General features: G+C 45.6%; 3 protein-coding genes across 4 annotated transcripts in view; all 3 read right to left on the bottom strand.

Moving 5' to 3' along the window:
* COL9A3 (collagen type IX alpha 3 chain) overlaps nt 1–7,264 on the bottom strand; it is a 34,733-nt gene extending 27,469 nt beyond the window's left edge. Inside the window, exons 1-2 of the mRNA XM_085079647.1 lie at nt 3,891–7,264; nt 2,663–2,731 (exon numbers count right to left, since the gene is read on the bottom strand). Coding sequence (XP_084935773.1) covers nt 2,663–2,731; nt 3,891–4,184 — 363 coding nt within the window. The 5' untranslated portion in view covers nt 4,185–7,264. The remainder of the gene's footprint in view (nt 1–2,662; nt 2,732–3,890) is intronic.
* Nucleotides 7,265–7,408: 144 nt separating this feature from the next.
* On the bottom strand, nt 7,409–16,293 carry OGFR (opioid growth factor receptor). 2 transcript variants are annotated; one of them, XM_085079648.1, is made up of 9 exons: nt 15,977–16,293; nt 14,114–14,164; nt 12,256–12,300; nt 11,501–11,563; nt 11,118–11,202; nt 10,668–10,746; nt 10,152–10,218; nt 9,715–9,863; nt 7,409–8,905 (listed from the first exon to the last, which is right to left on the bottom strand). In XM_085079648.1, exons 1-9 carry the CDS (start codon nt 16,187–16,189, stop codon nt 7,516–7,518), a joined length of 2,142 nt encoding a protein of 713 aa, XP_084935774.1. In that variant the 5' UTR covers nt 16,190–16,293; the 3' UTR covers nt 7,409–7,515. The 2 variants fall into 2 exon arrangements, with proteins under 2 accessions (XP_084935774.1, XP_084935775.1); XM_085079649.1 differs by lacking the exon at nt 14,114–14,164 and having other exon boundaries at nt 15,977–16,292.
* Nucleotides 16,294–16,877: 584 nt separating this feature from the next.
* Nucleotides 16,878–21,823, bottom strand: MRGBP (MRG domain binding protein). The gene is made up of 5 exons (XM_085079055.1): nt 21,386–21,823; nt 20,280–20,401; nt 19,641–19,722; nt 19,277–19,354; nt 16,878–18,260 (listed from the first exon to the last, which is right to left on the bottom strand). The coding sequence occupies exons 1-5, from the start codon at nt 21,606–21,608 to the stop codon at nt 18,070–18,072; spliced, it is 696 nt and encodes a 231-aa protein (XP_084935181.1). The 5' UTR covers nt 21,609–21,823; the 3' UTR covers nt 16,878–18,069.
* Nucleotides 21,824–22,886: the final 1,063 nt, after the last annotated feature.

Genomic DNA, 22,886 nt, shown 5'->3' with positions numbered 1-22,886 from the left:
TGCTCTCCTGGTGCTGTGTGAGAGGGAAAGAAGTTTACTCTTTCTCAGCAAGTCAAGCCAGGAGAGAGAAAGCAGGGAAAGAAAAAAAAGCAGCTTGATTTTTGAAAAGTGACAATTGCTTATTAGCAATTTAGGGAATTACATCCCCAGAAATAATTCACAGGAACTTGTCACTAATTCTTTCCATCATAACATGCTGTTCCTAGTCTTGGGAGAGAGAGAGATTTTGCTTGTTACTGAGTATGAAACGAGAAGCTTGTTAAAGGCTTTAATTATAAAATATTTCCGAGGGACTTCATGTTGCAGCTTCCCCCTGAAAGGCAGGGATGAAAGCAGGACCTTCGAGAAATTGTGCTGATGGGGTTCATGCAAGGAGATACCCTGAATAATTCAGCTGCATGTTCTGCAGCTGATGGTAAGAGACTGCTGAACACCTCAGCAGCACCACTCAGCTCCAAGCCATCCAGCAACATTTCCACACCACATTCACCCAAAGCCATCTGTGAAGATGACCTGGCTGGAGTGGTTTGCAGAATTGAGGAATACAGTGCAGAAATTTTTCAGCTGCAATTAAAAAAAAAAAAAAGTCTCAGCACCAAAAGAGAAATAAAAAAGTGTTTTCACTCTGCAGTGGCAGAATTGACACTGCCACTCAGGATCCACATGATCCTCCCCATGCAGCACCAGGAAAATGCAGAGCAGTGTTGGATTTTGTATACCATCATTTTTTGGAGTGTACTGACAAAAAAAAGGCAGCTCTTAAACAGGGAGGCTGTGTTTGAGCCTGGTGCTCAACAGCAGCCACAGCCCTGCATCTCTCCTGTGCAATTCCTGAAAGGACTCAATGTCCTGTTGAGGAGCAGGAACCATCCCAGAGTCTGTCCCTGGACAGCCAGACCACCTCACCTGACATCCTCTGTCCACAGGAGGGATGGAGTTCAAGTCTGTTCAAACAAGAGACTATTCCTGCATAGCCAAAACCCCAGACCGAAGCTGAGACTGCAGGACTTTGCACCTTAAATTCTTTATCAGCCATTTGATTTATTAGGACTGAGTTCTTCATATTAATTCGATGTTGTTATTTGATGCTGTCCCATGGGGAGCCTTCCAAAGCTTTTAGTTGTGGATAAAAGGGTGTAGGTTCACATGACTGACACCTCCCTGGGCTCCTGGTTCCAAGAGCAATCAGAAGTGATGCTGGTGCTGTTCCAGAATTAAATATCCTGTAGAAAGCAGGAACTGAACAACTATAGGGTTTCTTTCCAATTGCTTCTCTGCAGAAGTCTAAACTTGAAGTCTGAAGGGCTTCATCCTTCCCAAACTCTTCTTTTTTCCTTCCACAGAGAATCCCAGCCAGCCTTTTCCAAAGCCTGCTGGCCACACCAATGTCCTGCTGCAGGGACTCCACTGCTGCAAAGGGGAACATGTGTCCTTTGCCCTCTTCTGGGGTGTCCCCTGAAGCCTTCTGTGACACCACAAAAAACAGTGGAAGCTGCTGAGGTTCCAGCTCTGAACTCCTCACACTACAGAACCAGAGTGAGAATCCTAGGAAAAAGGTCTCCTTTAGCCAAAAGGACACTTGGAGGGAGCAGCTGGAAATCAATGAGGTTCTCTCTTCAGACCAGCCTGGCTCAGGGAGCTGCAGGGAAAGCTCCCCACTGCAGGCACAAACACTCCTTGTTCACCATGTACCAGGGAACTCAGACAGTTTGTTTTCTTTACCTCCTTATCCAAAAGAAAATGCCCTGCATGGAATGAATAGATTTTTTTCAAGGTTGCTTAAGGGCCCAGTTCCAATAAATGTGCTTCAGATGAGCTTTAAAAACCCCTGAACAATTCCACAAGCAGCTCAGAGAGACAAGAGCTGCTCAAACTGGAAATCAAAGCAGGAACCCAGATTTTTGCATTTGATGTGGTCTTGCAGAAGGTCCATCTGATGCTCCTTTTATCCACAGCCAACTACAGGACACAATTCAGTCCTTACCCAACAGATGCATGGAAGCAATATTTTAAATTTCTATGGAAACATCAGTTAAAAATAACAGAACAAGATTTTCTCCTCCGTTAAATTCTGGGTTATGTAGTCTCCCTGTGCAGGAGGTGTAAGGAGCTGCCTGCTGAAACAAAGGCTCTCCATGTCATTTTGGGCCACTACAAACTCATGTCTGGCAACACACGAGCCAGATGCTGACAGATCATGTGCCAAAGTGAGGGACAACCGTGCTGACAATATTGAAATAAAATGAATAAAAGAAAAGCAGTGTCCAGTGCTGCATATCTGAGTCTCTTGTAGCCTCTCTAGAAACGTGGATGCTCTGAAGCACCACATAAATCTCTCTCTGAACTACTGAACGTGTGCTGACCCCACACACATTGTACCCCTGCACTCAACCTTGGGCCAAAAGAGAAATACTCTACTTTGTAAGCAGGGTCACAAACCCCCGAGCTCTCCCTGGAGAGACAGGGGAGTGATCCTGCCCAAAACCTGAGGCTGCTCAGCACCTCCACTCGCTGTTCTGACTCCTGCAGAACCAGGACGGTGATTTTCCAGCTCCACCCAGCCCTGTAGGATGTCCAGAGAACAAGAGCAGCTTCTCTGCCCTGCTAGCTCTGCCTCTGCTCCACCCCTTGCCCAAGCCAGCCCCTGCCCGGTGTCACTCACATCAATGCCGTCCTTCCCAGATGGTCCAGGGGGTCCTGGTGGTCCAGGAGGGCCTTGAGGTCCTATTCTCTGAAGGGACTGGGGAGAAGAGAAAGACAAGAGCTTATTTTTGCCTCAGAAGGAACACGTGGGCTAGATGGGAAAGCAGTGGCCAAGCCTTACAGCTTAACCCTAAATCTGCATCCCCTGCCAGCCTGGGTGGGTTCAGAGTACTCCAGACCAGTCCAAGGCACTTTGGAGAATCATTCTGACTGAACACATCCCCAGCTCCTTTCACTGGTGGTTTATACTGGGAATCCAAGCTGGTCACTGGGCAAATGCAATTTGCAAATGCAATTCAGTTGTATAGGAAATGTATATCTCACTGCCTACAGGCACATTTGGGTTTGGGCACAGGACATGCAAAGCCTGTGGAAAATAGGTGCCAAGTGCTTGGCAGAAATAATTCATTTATAGCCCTAGTCTGATGGGGTGATGGCAAAGCCAGGCAGACACCAGTGAAGACAGGAGAAAGGGAAAGTCTCCTCTCTGGGCAGGATGCCGCTTGAAAATCTCAGATTTTGGAAAGGTCTGAGGTGGGGGGAAGGAAAAAAAAGGTCCAATAAAAGATTTCTGTATGGAGAGGGCTCCAGAGAGCAACTTACTGTAGCTTCAGGGAACAAAGGTTTCATTGTAGAAGCAGCTCTGCTTGCAGCAGAGCTCTGAATTCCCAAGCCAGGCTGTGAAAATTCCTTACTAACAATGAAAAACTCACTGAGGAGTCACTTCCCCAGACAATAATATTACCACCAGACAGGGAAGTTTCATACAGCTTCATGTCTCAAGTGAGCAAGGGTTAAATATGCTCTAAGTATAAAATTTGAAAATTGACTGAGGGAATGACTAAGAAAATCTGATTCAGTTGAAGACCCAGATCAGATCAGTCTGGCTGGAAATCTGCTACTTCATTGAAAAAGAAAACTGTTTCTCTTATATCAACTGATCTCCCCTTTCCAAAGCTTTCTCTCTCCTAACTGCAGTCCTGAATGGGAAGACAACACTTTTACAGAAACAGAAAGCACTTTTCACACCTACCCACACAGGTACAAATCCAGGTGTTCATTTGTAATAAACTTTAGATTAGAAACTTGCCTCTTGCCACATCTCACCCCACGGATACAACACACACAAATCACTTTTACCCTTACAGGTTTTCCCTTGAGCATGAGACACAAACGAGGTTTCTCACCTGAGCTGATGCTGCAGCCAAGAGCTGACACAGGGAGAGGAGCCCCAGAGCAGAGAATCCAGCCATGGTGCTCAGGCTCTGCCTCTCTCCCTTCCTCCGGGGCAGCCAAACCCTTTCTCCTCCGGGGTCCAGCAGATCCCTCCTCCTCCTGCCAGGTCTCAGCTTACAGAGCAGAGACTCCTCGCCTCCAGATAAACCTGTGGCTCCAGCTGGAGCAAGGCGAGAGGGGCTGAGCCTGGAGGGGAGGAGGTGGGAAAAGGAGGGGGAGCAGCAGGCAGGCAGAGCAGCTCTCATTCATGCCCTGCTGGGCAGCCCCAGCCTCCTCCAGGAGCTGTGGAATGGCTGGTTGGAGATGGGACACAGGAGCAAAACTGGGTTAGTCCAGCTGCAAACACAAAGCTGTTCCTCAGGTCTCAGCCAGGACATTTCCCAAAGCCTGTCACCACCTCTGTGCTAGGCAGGTAAAAAGCAACACAGGCTGAGTTATTCAGTGCCTGAGGCCACCTAACTCCAGTAGGGACATTAATAAACCTGTAATGATGCGAGATCACTACAGAGAAATGCACTTACAGCTTTGTGAGCTCTGCAGGTTGCTAACATCTGGTTTGCTTTTTTTTAGGGCGATCTGAAGAGCACCAATTCCTTGGGACAGGAAGGCTGATCAGAAAACAGACAATCACGGACAGACACAATGAGGAAAGAAAAAAAGGAGAAACATTCTCAAAGCCACAAAAATATTGCAAGGCAGGAAGAGGAGGACAGTTCCCAGCCTGGATATCCCAAATGGCAATAGATTCATGAAGATGCATCTCCTGCAAAGAGCTTCACACTTCCCTTTATTGATTAAAGACAATTTCATCCAAAGCAGGGCTCTGAAGTGGAGAGGAACAATGGCAAGATTCCTCAAGGCTGAAATGACACAGCTCAGCCGATTAGAAAGACGAGAGCAGAAGTGGAAAAGCAAAGCTTAAGAACTCAAACACATCTCAGCTTGGCATTCTTATAGCAGGTCTGTATGAGCACACTGGGTGTGTCTGTCCAGCTCCCCAGCAGCCAGTATTCCCAGAGCCTTGGCAGAGGGCTAAACAACTGATTTACTAACTTCCCACAAGATTTTGTGGAACAGGCAGTTGGGGAAAGAAAGGCAATGTGTGTCTCTCTAAGTCTTCTGATGGCTTCAGAGTAACTGGAGTCCTTTATTAGACACCCCAAACCCCACAGAGGGAGAGCAGTGCAGTCCCACAAACAGCTTTGCACAGCTTGTACCTCCTCCCTCATGGTGAGGCCAACTGATGGCAGGTGGGAAGGCAAAGCAGAGCCAAAACTCCTCAGGCACACCTTCTCCAGAGCAAGGCAGGGCTTGGGGGGCTGCAGCCCCATGGTGAGCCCAGCAGAGCACCCACTTGGTGGAGGGAACCAAGCTACAGCTCATGGCTCCAGGGGGGGAATGGTGTGAGTAAATACATGGTCACATCCTGCCCTCAGAGAGGAAAAAATGGCAGTGGAAACTGATATGCATTAAAGTCATGCTTTAATAAGGGAATTAACGTAACAGACTGTGTGATACAGCTCTGAGTGCTGGGAAACACCTTGTGAACTCACCACACACACCTACAGCCAGAACTAAACCTGGTGTGAGAGGGAAAGGCTTGGCTTGAGCACTCACTCCAGGCTGGGGCTCACAGTGAAATCCCATGAAACACAAAACCAAACCTCACCAGAACAAGATAGAGGATCTATGCCCCAACTGAGCACATATTCACAATGAAAACGTCATTAAATAAGAAAATTACTATAAATCTGTACAAAAGCCACAATTAACAATTCTTAGGAATCTGTTAGGAAAGAATTTTCACTCAACATCTTCAAGTATTTATATCTGTAGTTAAGTGTATTCTTATTGGCTATTTAACTCCATCTGTTCATAAGAAGAAAAAAAGTATTTTAAAAACATTAAAGCCTTTTTTTCAGCACGTGTGTGACCATGAACATCAGATGTTAAGCTTGCAGACTTTTATTCCCACACATGTATGTGGCATGCTGGATCAGAACCTGCAGTCTGGGAAGGCAAATCACCCCTCAAATTCCTTGAAAGATGAAGCTTCTTAAGAGCTGTAGCAGAGAGGAAAAACATTGACACTGCACAAGCTGCTGCATCTGTTCTCTGGCTATCTCCTACACAAATCAAACAGCACCAAAGAACCTCAAAACCACCCCAAACAACCTGAGCAAACAGCAAGTCCAGACCTTCGGGCTGTTGGAAACAGTTTCCTCTGCTTCATGAAACAGGACCTCTGTTGTAAATTTTTAGGAGTGAAGGTGCAAAACTGTTTCAATGCTCCTTCAGACTGCCTGGAACATTGTGTAAGTGTGGCAGAACAGCTGACAGGGAGGTCAGGAACACTGAAGCAGGCAAAGAGCTGGCAAGGTCTGAAAGTAAATTCTTGAGGGCTGGAAATAAACGAACCAGACAAGCGTAGCCTCTCCAATTAACGTTTCAATTAACTGCCCCACAAAGCCCAGTGGTTTCCAGACATGCTGCACTGGAACATGCCCTGGCTGCCTGACATTAAAGGCAAAGCAACCCTGCACTAAGTAGGAAATGGGTTGGATCTGACACATCAAACCTCATGTCACGGGCCTGCAGGAAAGAGCCCCCCCAGGCCACTGCAAATTACCAGCAAAGGCTGAAAAAAATGCACTGGGAAATATTTGTGCTGTTTTGGCAACTGAGAAACGAGGGCTTTTGAAGCAGTCATGGACACAAAAATCTGTGGAAGACTATAAAGGGTTTAAAAGTGGTGGGAAAACCTGGGGAAGAGCAGCTCTCAACAGTTTTAGGCAAAATCTGAAGTATTTTCTCTTAGAAACGAGTAGGCAATTCATACTCTTTAATAACTCTAACAAGAACTACAAAGCAACTTCTGTGGGGATAAAGAGAACTAATTACTCAGCACTTTGCACCTCAGAGAACAGAATCTCTACACAAAGGTTCATAATGGCCAGAGATACATTTTGGCAATGCTTTTTATCCCAGTCTAAAGCCAAACCTACTTTCCTTACAGGAGGAGGGGCAACTACACTCTGACATCACGTGAAATTCATATACTCATCTCTTTAAAACAGCACTTTTGCCAGGAAAAAACTCCTGGTAAGGTATAGCCTTTCAAAATTACAAACAGAAGTTACATAGTAATAGAAAGGCCTGGCAAATTAGGTCATGCTGTCATATATTAAAAATCATGTATTTAATAAATACTTAGGTAATTCAGACAAGGAGACAGATCAGTTTTCCTCTTCACTTTCAGTAGGGACATAACCAGAATCAAAGCAAAGTGCAAAAATCCCCGTTGCTCCAAGATAGCCCTGAACATCAGATAAAACCCAGGGACAGGACACAGCCTGCCTGTGAAGATGAGTAAATTAAGTTTTCCTCTTTAGGGTAACCAAGAGCTCAGTGAGTTTACTAGAGACGATTAAAAAAACCATGGGAGAGTGAAAGTGAGACAGGGGCCAGCTGGATCATCCCAAAGGAAGTTTATTCAGCTCTCCAAGCCACCAAAGCTGGCTCCCAGCAGACAGGGCAGTGCTGTCTCTGCTAGCTCAGGTGCTTGCCGTGCTGCTCTCACTCTGCTGCTCCCTGCTCTCCTCCAAGCTCTGCTGCATTCTCAGAGCCTTCAGCTTTTTGTGTTGCAACTTCAGCACTGTTTTCTGCAGCACAAAGGGGCGTCACGCTCTGCTCATGACTCTCTGGAGCTTGCTTCTTGTCTGTGTCTTCTGCTTGCCCCTTTTCACCTGGATTTTCTGCCTTTTTCTGCTGTTCTACCCCATCTAGTTCACTTTTACCCCCCAGGAGTTTGCTCTTGCAGTGGTGCTGATCACCCCCTGCTGCACCTGGATCTCCACTCGACTTCCAGCCATCCTTGCTTGGAGAAGTGCAGCCAGTCCTGGGGAGCCTGGAAGCAGCCAGGGGTCTCACAGCCCCACCATCTGCATCGCCACCACCCCCCTTCTCACTTGGCACTTCCACAGCTGCATTTTTCTCACTGAGATTTTCTTCTCCAGCCTCACCGTTAGCAGCAGATGGATTTGCCTTGGCACCAGAGGCTGAGGGCCCCATGCTCAGGTTTATGGCCAAGTTGACTGGTTTGCTTTTCACTGTTCTTTTATCAACTTTCCTCCGTTTCACAGCTGCATCTGTGGTCTCTGGTGCTGCTGGCTCTTTGGTGCTTGAATCATCTTCCTCCAGTGCTTCCTGCTCCTCTTCTGCCTGAGAGACTGGGCCTGAGGAAGGGACTTCTGCATCAATTGCACATTCTCCCAGATTATGGGAAATGTTTTCAATATCAGCAGAGTTTTTTAAGAATCCACCCCCTTTAGCATCTGCCAAATTTATATTCAGTTTTCTCTTCTTGCACTCCTTTGTGCAGTCATTCTCTGCTGCACCCTGCACTTCTTCAGCTTCACTTTTTAAATCCTTCTCCTCCAGCTGGGCCAATGAAGGACAGCCAGGAGCTTCCTTCTCTTTTCCATCATCTCCTCCCTTCAAAACACATTTGGTGTTCTTCTCTTTTGCATGTTCATCACTCTTTTCAGGCTGCAACTCTGCAGCATCTCCAGCTTTCTGTTCCACCTCTGGAGACTGGTTCTGATCCTTCCCCACAGAATCACCACATTTTTTACAAGGAGTGTCCTGTTTATCCTCAGGCCTTTGGTGCAGCTGTGGCTTGGCAGAGCGGGGTCTGTACTTCAGGAGTTTGTCACGAGGTCCCCACACGAAGCTGCTCTGAGGTTTGAAGTGTTGCCAAGCGTAGTGGACGAGTTCTCTCCTCTTCTCTTTGCTTCTGACAGTGAACAGGAAGTAATCCAAGGCACTTCTCTTGACATTTGGCAATGTCTCCTCAACAAGAGTTTCTGTGAGGAAAAACTTCACCAAGTGCACTTGAAAGTCTTCGTAACCCATCTCCCCCAGGCACTTCAGGATGCGAGTAATCCTCAAATTGTTGTGGCTGAACCTGAAGGAAACAGATAAGCAAAGCTGTCAAGGGAAAGCCTTACAAGTCCCTGTGAACCTCTGGGGCATCTGCAAAACGTTTTACCATTTATTAACTGCAATCCATTGAAGAGTATTTGACAGTGCAAATGGGAGCACAGGTAAGCTTCCTTTTAAAGCACCCACTGCTGTTTGCCTTCCACAGCTCCCTCCTAACCCTCCTTGGGCTGACAGGATTCATCATCTCAACTGCTTGGAAAGGTTTTGCCTTTCTGCATCAGCCAGCAGTAGATGAGAGCCACCATACTGGGCAGACACACAAGGCCTGCCCCTGACAGAGACCTACAGGGTAAGCCTGTAGTGTTGAGAACACAGACATGAAAGGATGATGCCAAAACCTCAGGACTTAAGCTAGACACCGTTGTTTCTTCCTTTTTTAATACTTGACAGTCTTCAAGTTGTTTTTTCTTTTGTGATTACACCCACTCCTTTCAAGAACCCTGTTAATATCACCAGAAAGGGCCTTTACTTACTCTACAAGACCTGCAATAATATAAAAACATCCCATTTGCAGGGCACTTTTTAAACAAGGACTAAGAGCCTTTTACACACATTAAGGGAGCTTCATAAACAATCAGGGAACCATATGGAAACACTTCTATTTTGTAGCTTAAGAGAAGAATGAAAGTTAAAAATACTATCACTAGGTAACATTTATCAACAAAAGTCTCCACTCCTCAATGGCTGAGGACTTCCTTGGCTTTGACTTTGTTTTTCCCCTCAAAGAAGTGCCTGGCTGCAGTAAATGCTCAACAACACCACCACACTCACCTGTTCAAGTTTTCAAATCGTTCATGCCAATTCTCTGCTCTCTTAAGTTCTCCAGTTTCTTTGCTGACAAGACTGATCCCATAAAATCCCAGCATGAGCTCATAAGCACGTATAAACCTGTCCATAACTTCCTTGGACTTCCTAAAGGCCTGAAAACAAGACACAGCAATTAGTAAAAAGTGCAATTCCCTAATTACCTACACCAATTTAAGTGGCACCTGAATTATAAACGGGGTGATTGTATCACTAAGCATTTCATTTGCTGACAGAAGACAGGCAAATGCTTCACCTTGAGCTCTGTGCACACTAAAAACCCAGGAAAACAATGGAAAAAACCACTAGATTTCAAATATAAGGTATTTAGGGGAAAAAAACCCTAACATCCTTCAGATGTCAAAAAAAAAAAAAAAAAAGAGAGAAAAGCTTTAAATAAATACCTGGATTTCTTGACAGGTGAGTGGCTTGGCACGCCAGTTCATCCCATGCTCACGTAAAGGGAACAGCCTGAATAGAAAGAACAAGCTAGATGAGCAAAGATGACACCCAACCCAGGGTACCCAACTTCTTAAAAAGATTCCAAAACTTGTGATATCACAGGCATCTCTTGGAGAACTCACATAGAAAATTTCTAGATTTTCTAGAAAATCCCTCCCACAAAAGCATTGTCTACACTAACAGTAACAACACATTTTGCTTATGTGGATCTCTCTCCTTGCCCTAACTTTGTGCTCCAAGTATGCTCCAAGACCAAGAATGACTGAGATCTATTGCCACAGCTGCACTGGAAACCTGTGTTTTCAGGATTTCCAGAGCATTGCTTCCTGAATAATACAACTCAATTAACTAAAGTAATTCTGGGCCTTGTGTGAAGCTGAAATCAGTACCACAGATCCACCTGACCCTTAAAAGAGGCACAACTAGAGAGAGGCACAATGTTCATGCAGACAATTTACCACTGTATGTAGGAATGGTTTTCTTCCAGCATTTCATAGTTGTCCCACCACGATGAAAGCAGAGTTTCAATAAGCACACCTGCAAGGAAAGGGGAAAGGTCAGGCAAGAAATGACACCAAGTTAAAACTAAAGTTAGCCACTCACTCCACCTGGCTCACTGTCCAGACTCAGATATTTACACACAGGCATTAGCTTCTTTATCTAATGAGACAACCAGCCAGAAAAAAACCCTTTGTTTTCTGCCACCAAATGGAATATTAAGGAAAATATAGCAGGAACATTTTAAAATAGACATTTTTGGTGGGTTTTTGTTTGGTTTGGGTAGTGCTTTTTGTTTGGTTGTTTGTTTTGGTTTCTTATTAATAGTCTCACATGGATGAAACTATTCCCTCACTAATTAAACCAGCTGCAGCAGATGGCATCAAACAGCCACCACACAACGTACTCACCGTGGGGCACAAAAGCAATCTCATTTTTATAAAAGCTTAGGTTCCACATCTCTTCTTCCTCCTCATTTTCTGGTTCTTTCAAATCCTGGAGAAAAGATCAAGAAATGAGCAAACAGCAACCTTTTAAAAGGCAGTTTTCACTCCAACACTTCTCCCTGCTTTCCCTCACATTCCCTAAACACTTCAAGCTAAATCCTCGAAATGTGCTTTGGGAAGTAGCAGCTTGTTTCTGATGCACCCACATGCACATCATCCCTTCCCCCTCACAAATGAATCCTTAGAAGGTGCTCAGCCTGTAAATTGGAAGGCAAAAGGATGCTCCCAAATCTAGGAAGTGTTCCTAAAGGTAGGAGGTGATGAGGAGGAGCCCCAGGAGCACATACTGGGTAATGGTTTCTGTATCTCTGCAGGTCTTTCGCCGCAGTCCAGTTGCGCCTCCCGCTGCACTGGAGAGAAGAGACAGAGCAGAGATTCAGAATAAAATCACCTTCTGCAAAATAGAATAAAATAAAATAAGTGCTGACTGAATTCAGCACCTCCCACAGGTTCCCCTGCATGTGCCCTGCACTCTGTAGTGTCAGCACCCCCAAAACCTGCCAGATTCTTAATGTAGTCATTTCTCTGCATTCCTGAAGCCAAATTTAAACCAAATTTTACCATCTCCTGTAACCAAAGTATTTCTTTTTCCTTCTCATCTTATTAATCAAGGTTTTCATATCTTATGTATGTCTTTTATCCCAGTTGGATTTGCCAATGGAAATCATCAGAACTAGCTGGAGATCCCAAATAGGAAAATGTTTCTTTTTCTTTAACTCAAACATTTTATTTACAAAAAGACATGTCTCCCTCTGAGTTGCTATGAACCCTAGTGAAGATAGATGCCAGATTTTAAAATTGTAGAATTTAAGATGCAGAAATATCCCTTGAATTCAAGATTCTCATTCCCTGCAGACCTTACTGAAATAAAAGTTTTCTTTGTCTTTGCTTCATGCTCAATATCAGCATTGCTGATTTAGACATTGGAAAGCAATAGAGCCACATGGTCACATTAGATATTTATTTTGTTGGACTTCTCTTCTAATCATCATCTTCATTATTACCCATATTTCCATATAACCAAACTTTATGTCAAGCCTACCTGAAAACCCCTCCAAAGCAGCAGTGAGGAATTTGAGCTTTGCTCCTGCAAATAAAAAGCATCTAGTTGGAACATTTTGAAACCAAACTTCACTACGAAAATAAAAAATAGATGCAAAATGAAAATACCCACAGCAGTGACTCACACAATCCCTATTAGTTGCCAAGTGACAGATTTACCTAGTTACAGCTGAATTCACTGTATTTGATGCATAATTCAAATTGCTACAGAGAAAAACCTGTGGTGCCACATAAATAGGCACCAGGTTCTCATCACAGATGTGCCTAATTCATTCCAAGTGTCACATTTAGACAGAAATCACAAAAAACAGCTTCATTTCTTTCTCTGAACTCCATGGAAATAGAAGTTGCAAGTATGATTTAGTTTAAAGTGCATTTTAATTGAATTAGATACATATTTATTTTTATAAGGGATTTTGTTACACTTCACAAGCAACACAGACAGGTTTAATCTTGCTGAACCATTTTGTCCCAAACCATGACAGCACTTTACAGAGTTCTGTCAACTGAGAACCACCAAAAGGACCAAGATGCTCATGAATAAAGGGCACTCAAGCAGAGCACAGGCAGAGGGTTCAATGACACCTCACAGAGAGAACAGGGAAACTGGGAAATGGGTAAGATGTGCAGAGTCTTGCAAAAGCAGCATTATAGCAAACTTAGAAGAGAGAAGCAGCAAAAACTCTGCCAAATTATTTCAAAACCTCATTTGATATTTCTTAACATCAGATGCACAGAGAAAAATAAAACCACTTTGTAATGAACACAGATCACTGGTTCATTAATTATTAAGGCAGGAACTGGACTACATTTGTAACATCTTGCTGTAATGAAGTCACCCATTCAGTTGCCCTGATGAGAGTTATGTGGAATTAATGACAAATTTGTTCCTAATTACCAAATAATCCCAAAAATTCTTTACATTTAAGGTTCTAAAGTAATATCCTTGAACACAGTCAGGTGAGAGAGAACAGTATGCTAGGTCCCACTTAGAAAAAGAATTGGTTTGCTGTACAGTCAGTGCAGATACAGAGACAGATGCAATGCCATGGTGCAAGGGGCTGTAAGGCTTGTCCAAAAAGAAGCTAGATCCAGGGAAAAGGCATTCTGGAGCACAGCAATCAAGAGAACAGGATGGGGAAGCAAAGAGAGCAAAAATCAGCTTTAGTCCTCCAAGTAGATGTTGTTTCTGGGTCTACAAACTTCCAGCTTAAGCCACCCAGAAACTTAAGGCCTTTCCTTACAGATAAGAAACACAAACTAAACAGCAAGGCTGAAACTTCCATGTAGAAATCAAACCACCTTTTTGTCTCAGAGCAAAATTAAGATCCTCCAAACCTGGATCACACCAGGCAGAACGTGCATCGCTGTGGGAAGAGTGAGGGAAGCAGAGAACACAGCCAGGAGAGGGTGACAGAAACAGATCAGGCTGAGAATCAGCTGGAAACCTGCTGTAACCAGCAGGGATGTGGATTGTGACCAAGGCACAGGAAGGAGAATGATGATAGAATCCAGAAGAGTGACTGAAGCCTTTTGTTGATGGAGATTTAGGAGAAGGCAGGACCATGGGGTTTGTTATTAAAGCAGCAGATCATGAACTCCAGGTGTTACAGCAGCATCAGAAGGAACTTTTTAAAAAGAACACAACCTCCAAAGTTTTCAAAGCTCTCTGGTGGAAGCTGAAGGCACTGAAATGCAAAGGAGCTGGAAGGACACATCTGCACAGGAACTTCACACCATGAATGCTAGCAGAGACACAAGTGAAATGCAAAGATAGAAGTAGAATTTCAAGTTGGTTTTGAAAGTACAAAGTGAAAATAACAATAAAAAACTCTAACCTCAGTGCCAAAGAAAGACATTAGCTTCGGGCATAAAGAAAACCATCCAGGCTGAGGGGAGAAGAATGAGAATTAGTGTAAAATAAGCAGAAGTAGGAACTAGTTTGGGAAATTGATCCACGCCTTTGACAGGCTGCAAAGGCATAAATGGATAGCAGAAGATTTACTGCTTCTGTGTGCATTCATTCTCTGTGCCCTCACAATTTTTCAGGCACTGTGAAACAGAGGTGACTATACATTCATCACTGAAGGAAGAGCTCCTCCATAAAAATGCAGAACAATATTGCAGGGTCTGTAAGTCTCAGGGACAACAACATCCTCCTTTGTAAGGCAAAGCTGGAAAAGTCCACTCATTGGACTGAAACAAATGGTCCTTGCTTTTACAGTTGTCACAATCCAGAGATGCTCTAAGAAAAAAAAGAGAATCTGAAGAACAAACACTTTCAAACAGAATAATGGGAATGCTCTGGAGTTATTAAAGCTTGTGAACTCCAGCCATGCACAAAGGAAAGCTGATAAGGTGTCCTCAAACAATGCAAAACACTTCAAAGGAAATCTCTGCCTCTTCCCTTCAGCATTACAACTACTCCACCCAAATTATCACTGGCCTTTCCCAGATCTATGTGCACAGAATTTATTTTTCCCTCAAGAGCAGTTATTTCCATATTTTAATGCTTATTAATAAAAAAATAAAGTTTAATATTAAACTCCTTAAAAGTGTATTCATTAGAAAGCTTTATAGGCGTATTTACACTTTAAAAATACACACGAGTTGCTGAAATGAAACTCAAGTGAAGGAGTAGTTTCCCTTTCCCAGAAATGGGAGGAGTTAAAGGACTGTAGTGCCTTTTGCCTGACACAGGAACTACTGAAAATTAAAAAGTTGCATTTACCAAAGCAATGCTGGAGAAGAAATTACTGACTTTCAGAGTCAAACTGAAAAACACTGATGCTAAAATCAGAAACCTCAGATAAAAACAGAAACAATAACACTCTTTCTATTGCAAATAAACATTATTAAGGAGGCAGACACAAATGTTCATGTTTTGCAGCACCTGCTGTAAACTGCACAAGTACCTCTAGTTTTTAAAACACGATATTTTTTGGTTTTCAAAGTTGCTCTAACCATGCTCCCTAAGGAGTAAAACATGTCTAAGAGAAATAAAGCATTATAGCTCAATTTTAAAATTGAGCAGATATTATGTAATGGTTTTTCACTGACGGCTTGAAAGAGCCCAGAAAAGGCCACCATACAAAGCTGAAGATACCAATTAAAAACTTAAAAAGCAAGAAGAACATCAATGCCATAATGCCAAACCCAGCGGCCATCAGCGGCGAACAAGCAGACAAAACACAACCTGTATTTATGGGCTAAAGCACCCACATCACAGGGAGTGGGTGGGGAAAAACACTAAACCCCAGCTGATGGCAATGTCATGGATCCCGAGGAGTCACGAAGTGACAGCAGCATCCCTCTGCCCGCTCCTCTCCAGTGGGATTTGCCTCTCCCAGATGAGCACAAATCCTGCGCTGAGGATCCCCGAGGGCCGCCGTGCCTCCCGGGGCACGAACCCGCCCTTCCACCCCGAGCAGCGGCTGTGCGGGGCAGGAAGAGCTGAAAGGGCAGGAAGGGCTCCGTGCGGGGCAGGAAGGGCTGGAAGGGCAGGAAGGGCTCCGTGCGGGGCAGGAAGGGCTCCGTGCGGGGCAGGAAGGGCAGGAAGGGCTCCGTGCGGGGCAGGAAGGGCAGGAAGGGCTCCGTGCGGGGCAGGAAGGGCAGGAAGGGCTCCGTGCGGGGCAGGAAGGGCAGGAAGGACTCCCTGAGGCCGTGCCGCCCCGCTCCGTGCCCCGAGTCCCCACACGCACCTGGCCGTGCCGGCAGCCCCGCGCCCGGCCCTGCCCCGGCTGCTCTCCCGCATCCTCCGGCTCCTCCAGCGCGGCTCCCTCCGCCTCGCCTCCGCCGCCATCCTCCTCCTCCTCCTCCTCCTCCTCCCCCTCCCAGGTGGAGTCGTACTTCCAGAGGTTCGCCTCGTCCTCCGCCTCGTCCTCCTCCGCCCTGAGGGAGAACCAGGCCGCCATGGGGCAGGAAGGGAAAGGGAAAGCGAAAGGGACGGGGATGTGGCGGCGCGGAAGCCCGCCCGCCCGAGCGCACAAAGCCCGGGCACGTGGGGGGGGGAACGGGGGACGGAAGCGCGCGCGCGCCCCGCCCCCTTCCTGCGCCGCCGCTCCCCATTGGCCGCCGGCCGCGCGGGCCCTGCGCCCGCCCGCAGCGATCCCGCGGCACGGCGGCGGCGTTGGGCCTGCCGAGAGATCGCTGACAGTAACCTTTTACTCTGATGAAAAAAAGGAATAAAGAACACATTCCCGAAGAGCCAGCACTCCAGAAAGCCAAGGGGGCAATGAGAGGCTGCGCCGGGGTCAGTTAAACCATTTATATTTGTCGATACAAAGCTTCACATCCGAAAAATCCCTAAAAATCCTCCGCTGCAGGACTGACCGTGAAATGCCCAAGTGGACTTTATTGCTGCGAGCTTGGTGCTGAGTGGTTGCACGAAGTGATATTTTTCCTTTAAGCTATAAAAGCATTTCATTGGTAGAGCAAAAATTTTTGAACAGAATCCCACGGATGAGAAGGGTTAGCCCACAAGGATAGGAAACTTGAGAGTTCCAAAATCTATGTAGATCATGACAAAGTAACCAGCAATTTAATGCTAAATTACTTTCAAAAGAAGTTGGGCCAGCTTTTAATTAAGTCACGCAACAACTGTTATTTAATAAAATAAAAACAAGTCCAATTTATTCTTCGTATAAAACAAGAAAAGCAAATTAGGCAGACAAGAACTTGGCTATGTACCTAGAATAAAAGCAAAAACTAGAAGATTCCTAGTGCCTCACTTTGAAGGCAATACTGACAGACCAAGAAGTAATTCTTCTTTTTATTAACTGATAGTTAATATAGTGAAACAAATTTAGTACCATTTCAACCTGCTTCATTCACCTATTAAAAGGTGCTTGTTGACTGCGATCCATCTTTTGACAACACAAAAATAGCAACTTCATCAAATCTCAGTATTTTAGCATATAAAAGATAAGCATTGCAATGTCAGCAAGATTCTTCAGTTGTAAAACAAAACGAACATTTTGGAAAACCAATTCCATTCACATCTACTAAAACGGCTTTAAAAAAATAAATAATTAAGTACAAACCCCACTGTTCTATCCTACTGTATTACAAATGGATGAAGCAACACCTCCAGGTTCATGCACAGCTCAGCTGATCCCTTACAAAACCACGTGTCATCACCAGATATTTTATTTGGGACACTTATTAATTATTTTGGCTAGGGGCATTGTAATTTTCACTTTGCTTATGGCATACCGAAGTAGAAAGATTGAAAAATATTACATCAAAAAGGGTAGAATGAGGTTCCTCCAGCAAAGAGCAACACAACACTTGAAATGCAGTAGTTATCTGCATTTAAAAGAATTTTAGTTTTACTGAACCAACACATTGAGACATTTGATACAAATGGAAGGGAAATGGCCAAACATTACCCACAGATGGTCTGTCATATTCACAGACAGCAAGGGCAGAAAAAACTACCCCACATGTACAGAAATCACCTCCTCTTGATGTTCCGAGGCCCTGTGCCCCACGGGGCACTCGTTGCATGAGCTGTGCTGACACAGAGTGTGTTGCTGGTTTGAAATGCAGCCCTGGCACTGTCACACCCACCCTCCCTCCCCACTGCCAGCTTTGTCCACAGCTTTGCCCTGGGAAGGCAGCTCCTCACTGCTGCCCAGAAAACACCCCAGGAGAGACAAAGCCGATGTGCAGGTTCCTCAAACACTGGCTCAGGTATCTTCTACTTCCTCCCACAGTTTCTACGGCGACTTTGCTGCTCCTCGTTGTTCCTGTTCCCTCCTCCCATCCCAGAGTTCATCACTCCTCCTCAGCTCTACGTCCTGCGGCGTTTGGCGGCGCTGGGACTCGAGGGGTTGCTGTTGGCATTTAGCACCTTCTCAGTGACTCTGTTGCGCTTCCTCTTATCAGACCCTTCTTTGGATCCAGGATCTGATGAAGTTTTCTCTTTCTCTTTGCTGCTTGGCTTTTCAGTTGTTTTTGCTAAACTTCCAGAGGGTGCAAAAACTGAAATAGGATCAAAGTAATGATTCCAGATCAGAGTCATACACATAGGCAAACAAGAGTGATATCAAACTTCTTTATATTCCATAAAACTTCTCAAAACAATCAACCCTCAGCATACTTGTCCACCATTTAAATATTACTTTCAGTTCTAAAGGAAAAATCTTCTCTGAGAAAGGCACATCTTGCTTTTATTATTTGCTTTAAAGACAGGCATATATTTTGACAGGCTAAAAATCAAACTCTTTAAGTGGAATTAAACAGCACTTAATATTAAAATACTTAATAGGAACACTTACAGAAACATAGGACCAATCTATGGAAATTTATAATCAGCAGCAGTCATTACATTTGGTATCATAGGTAGATTTTAAAACTCAACAACCAAAACATGAAATATAATATATTTTAAAATACATTTTTAGATCTTTTGTTACAATCTTTAAACACCACTTATTCAGTGATATAAATATGATGAAATTATGTAGTTAGCAGTTGGCTTGGTCTGTTAAGATAAATACCAGGATCTCTACATTTGACTTGTTCTACAGCAAAGTGTTAGGAAAACAAGCCTTTTATTTAAAAGCAGCAATATAATGAGAATAAAATAAAATAAAATAAACACTCTGCCCACCTTCCCATTTCATCACACAATTTTACAATCTCTTTTGATTTGTAGGCCCTATTTCCCCCATGACTACAAAGTTCCCAACACAGAATATTTAAGTTCAGTAAAATCAGACTCAGATTCCTTCAGACTCTCAGGGGTTTGTCAAGTACATATTAAAGCCAAAAATCTCCAAAGCTATACAACTTTGCACAGATGAATTAGGAGCAAAGAAGAAATCTTTTCAATAAGCAGCTGCTCCTAAATTATTCAAGTTCTTAGCATGAGCACAGGCTAAGTCTGAGTACAAATCACAAAGTACACTGCATTTGGGATTTACATTTTAACATTAATTTCTCAGTTACAGTTGGTTTTTAGTCTCGTATTACACAGTAGAGAGTTACAAAATTACCTTCTTCAGGACCTGCATGCGTTTCCATCTCTTCTTTTAAAACTTCCTCTTTCACTTCTTCTTCTATCATTACCTTTCCTACAGAAAGGATTGTTAGCAATGGTTAGATGGTTTTCAAGAACCATGTGAATTTTTTCTGGATTAGTAGCTTCTGCATGTTTGCAAATATTCCATGCAGAATTCAGCAGTAATTCAGTGTCAAGAAATTATTAATCCAGCTCTTACTGCTCAACCAGAGATTTCTGTCAAACTCCTTCACATTTCTATTAGATTTGACAATATACGATTTTTTTTTTTAGTTTTGTTCAAGATTCTGAGATGAGATAAAAGCAACCAAGAATCAGAGACTGCAACTACATCTCACCTTCTCTCACTTCTTGAATCATTTCGTCAGGAAGAGCAAAATTCTTCTCTATATTAGGGAATGGAAGAATCTCAGATTCATGCTTAGGAAGAAAAGAAAGATCTCTGTGAGTGACTGGTAAAAAATTTAATTTGAATTTTGACATGCAATCTCAAGTTCTGATTTACATGCAATTAGGAACTAAGTAATTCTTAATAAGACACTTCAGATGCTAGAAAATCAGGAGGGTCCTGCAGTCAAACTGATTACTGAGGTCAAGATAGCTGAGATCACGACTCATGATCATTTGAGATAATTTCTGGAACCACAACACGGCAAATCCTTATGTAAACAGACCACCACTCCCTCATTTGACACATATATCCGTGTAAACGTTTTCTGGATCAGCATTTAGACAACTTTAATAAACAAAGTCAGAACATGGTATCAAAAAAACCCCACCCTCATAAGCCAGGTTTTATTGCAGGTTTTATTGTCTCCTACCTAATCTATTTTATTCAGGGGAAAACCCCATCAGCCCACTGGAATGACACTCAATTCTCAGTATCACGAAAGGTACAACAGGCCCAGTGATTCTAGCCTGTCAAAACTTCTGAACTCTAATGAAACAACCGTGTGGCATCAACCCTTTATACTCACAAGAGCCTGCATATCATACATGGTGCTCAGGTGGTCCCAGATCACTTTGGATGAGATCTGCCGTCCGATATTCTGGCTGAATTTATCCCGGATACAAATCATGTGGAAATGGCGATTCACACCTGGGGGAAGAACTCCGTGCAATTAGCGCTGCTGGCAGTTTTATTTATGACATTCAGAGATACAAATTTATTTATTTATTGACACCATTTTAAAAAGTCCTGTTGCTATATGGAAAGGGTACGTTATAGGTGAGAGAGCTGGCAGCTGGGCAGGCTCATCTTTCACCCTACACTGCAGGTGATATTCTGCTCAGAGCTAAGTGTGCCCTGTGGGTAATTCTAACACACAGACCTTTTAGAGGGGCAGTGTGAGAAACAACTGCAGGGAGGTATGCGGAGTGATGTGTCCAGTTCTGGGCTTTGAGTACAAGAGTGACACAGAGCTCCTGGGGAGGGTGCACCGAGGGCAATAGGGATAAAGGAATGGGACAAAGAAACTGGACAAGGAAAGTGGAACTCTGACAAGGAAAGGCTGAGGAAGCTGGGCCTGTTCAGTCCCCAGAACAGATGTCTAAGAGGGGAACTCAACAATGTTTATAAATATCTAGAGGGGGATGCCAAGAGAATGGGTCCAGGCTCTGATCGGTGGTGCAAAGCAGTAGGACATAAAACAATGAGCATAAAACGATGCACAGGAAGCTCCACCTGAGCTGGAGGAAGAACTTCCTTACTGCGAGCACTGCAACACACTGCCCAGAGAGCCTGCGGAGTGTCCCTGCCAGGAGATACTGCAGAACGGCCTGGACACAGCGCTGTGCCATGCGCCCCGGGCAGGCCCTGCCCGAGCAGAGACCCGCTGCGCTCCGTGCAGCCTGCCCCGCTCTGGGATGCTGTGCAAGCGCAGAACAGCCGCTCACAAGGCGGCTCGGCAGCCCGGCAGCCCGGCAGGCCCGGCGCTCCCTCCCACAGGCCCCGCCGCATCCCCGCGGCCCCGGGCCGGCTGCAGGACGGGCGGGAAAGGCCGCCGGAGCCGCCCGGGAGCTCCCGCCCGCCCCGCTCCCCAGCCCGGCCCCGCCGCTCCCGGAGGCCGCGGCCCGCGCTCACCTACGGGCTTGTGGCCCAGCATGGCGTGGAACAGGCACACCTCGACCTCCGGGCTCCACACCACCGCCGCCTCCTCCGCCGGCGCGCCGGGCTCCGGGCCGGCCGCCGCCGCCGCCGCCGCGGCTGCAACAGCGGCAGCGACCGCCGCGGCAGCTCCGGGCCCGGCCGCGGGCAGCGGCGGCTTCTCCACGGCGGCGGCCGAGCCGCCTTCCGCCTCGCTCATCCCCGCCGCGCCGCGCCCGCAGCGGCTCCTGCCGGCCGGGAGCCGGGCACAGCCGCGCTGGGGCCGGGCGTGCGGCGGGGGAGCCTCGGGCGGGCCCCTCAGGATCGCGGCTTCCTCCGGACGGAGCCGCCCGCGCCCACAGCGCCCGGGGCGGGACAGGAGCTCCGGGAGCAGCCCTGGCGGACGGGGCGAGGCCGCGGGACTGCCCGGAAAGAACCTCGTGGGCTTCTGGGAAGAGCCTTATGGACACCTGGGAAGAGCTTTGGGAACTTGTGGGGAAAGTGTTCCCGACAGCTGGGAAGGGCCTTGTGGACCTCTAGGAACGGCCTGGTTGTTCTCCGCTCTGGGAAGTTCCACACGGACCTGTGGGAAGTTCCATCTGGGACTCTGGAAATGGCTTTTTGGGCCTCTGGAAGAGCCTGACAGAGCCCTGCCGTGTTTGAGGGTCTGTTAGGCCAGGAGCAGCTCAGTGCTGCCATCCCAATGGGCTGCACAGGGCTCTGCTCTGCATTTTGATATCCCCGGGACTGGGGGGTCACAGCGGGGCTCAGGGTCAGCCCTGCTGCCCAGGAAGCCTTGGCCACCCCGGTGCTCATCCTCCTGGCTTGAGAACGGTTGGCCAGTCCCGCGTTTGCCCTTGTGGCCTTTCCTTGTCCAGCCCAAGGAGCTGCCAAGGGTGGAAAGGTTGTGCTGGGAAAGATCTTGAGTGTTGCAACCTCACCAGACCCTTCCTCCTTGGATCATTTTATATCAAGAGTCAGCCTGGCATTGGTGCTTAACAAATAACCATGCTGCCTGGCTTGATTGCAAAATGCAGAACCCACCAGCTTTGCCCATCATTTAAGGTGTAAAAAAAAAAAAAAAAATTTGTTTGGGAAGAAAGAGAATGTATCATTCCCTCAGAGATGAGGGAGTTTTGCCTTGTTAGGTATAATTAGACACACAGGCATGAAACGGGACTGCTGTTGCTTAGGTGATCGGGTTTTTCAATTGCTCACTCCTCACTTAAAGATTTAATTCATTTTGTGACATTAAAAGTATTTCAACAGCAAATAACCATCACATCACATGCAAGGAATGACTGTTCTGAGTGAATAATAAAGCAGTGGGGGCAAACACTCACAAGCAGAGACATTATTTTAATGCAAATTATCCAAATAATAAAAAGCAGGCAGGGAAGGATGCAATTTTCTGAAATTGAACTTTCTGTACCTGTTGATACCCAAAGAGCTGACTCATATTGTTTTGGGCTTGATGTAATTTATACCCCAAACAGAT

The sequence above is a fragment of the Lichenostomus cassidix genome, chromosome 20 (genome assembly GCF_008360975.1).
Source record: "Lichenostomus cassidix isolate B80296 chromosome 20, HeHo_3.0, whole genome shotgun sequence".
In the NCBI taxonomy this organism is placed as follows: domain Eukaryota; kingdom Metazoa; phylum Chordata; class Aves; order Passeriformes; family Meliphagidae; genus Lichenostomus; species Lichenostomus cassidix.
This window is presented reverse-complemented; position numbering and strand designations above follow the sequence as displayed.

Coding starts and splice junctions, on each gene's coding strand:
- MRGBP (XM_085079055.1), bottom strand. CDS start 21,608: ATGAGCGAGGCGGAAGGCGGCTCGGCCGCCGCCGTGGAGAAGCCGCCG. Junction 19,723..20,279: donor TGTATGATATGCAGGCTCTT/GTGAGTATAAAG, acceptor TTTCTTCCTAAG/CATGAATCTGAGATTCTTCC. Junction 19,355..19,640: donor GATTCAAGAAGTGAGAGAAG/GTGAGATGTAGT, acceptor TCCTTTCTGTAG/GAAAGGTAATGATAGAAGAA.
- OGFR (XM_085079648.1), bottom strand. CDS start 16,189: ATGGCGGCCTGGTTCTCCCTCAGGGCGGAGGAGGACGAGGCGGAGGAC. Junction 14,165..15,976: donor GGGGCTGCCGGCACGGCCAG/GTGCGTGTGGGG, acceptor TTCTCCCCTCAG/CCTGGATGGTTTTCTTTATG. Junction 9,864..10,151: donor TCACCTGTCAAGAAATCCAG/GTATTTATTTAA, acceptor TCTTGTTTTCAG/GCCTTTAGGAAGTCCAAGGA.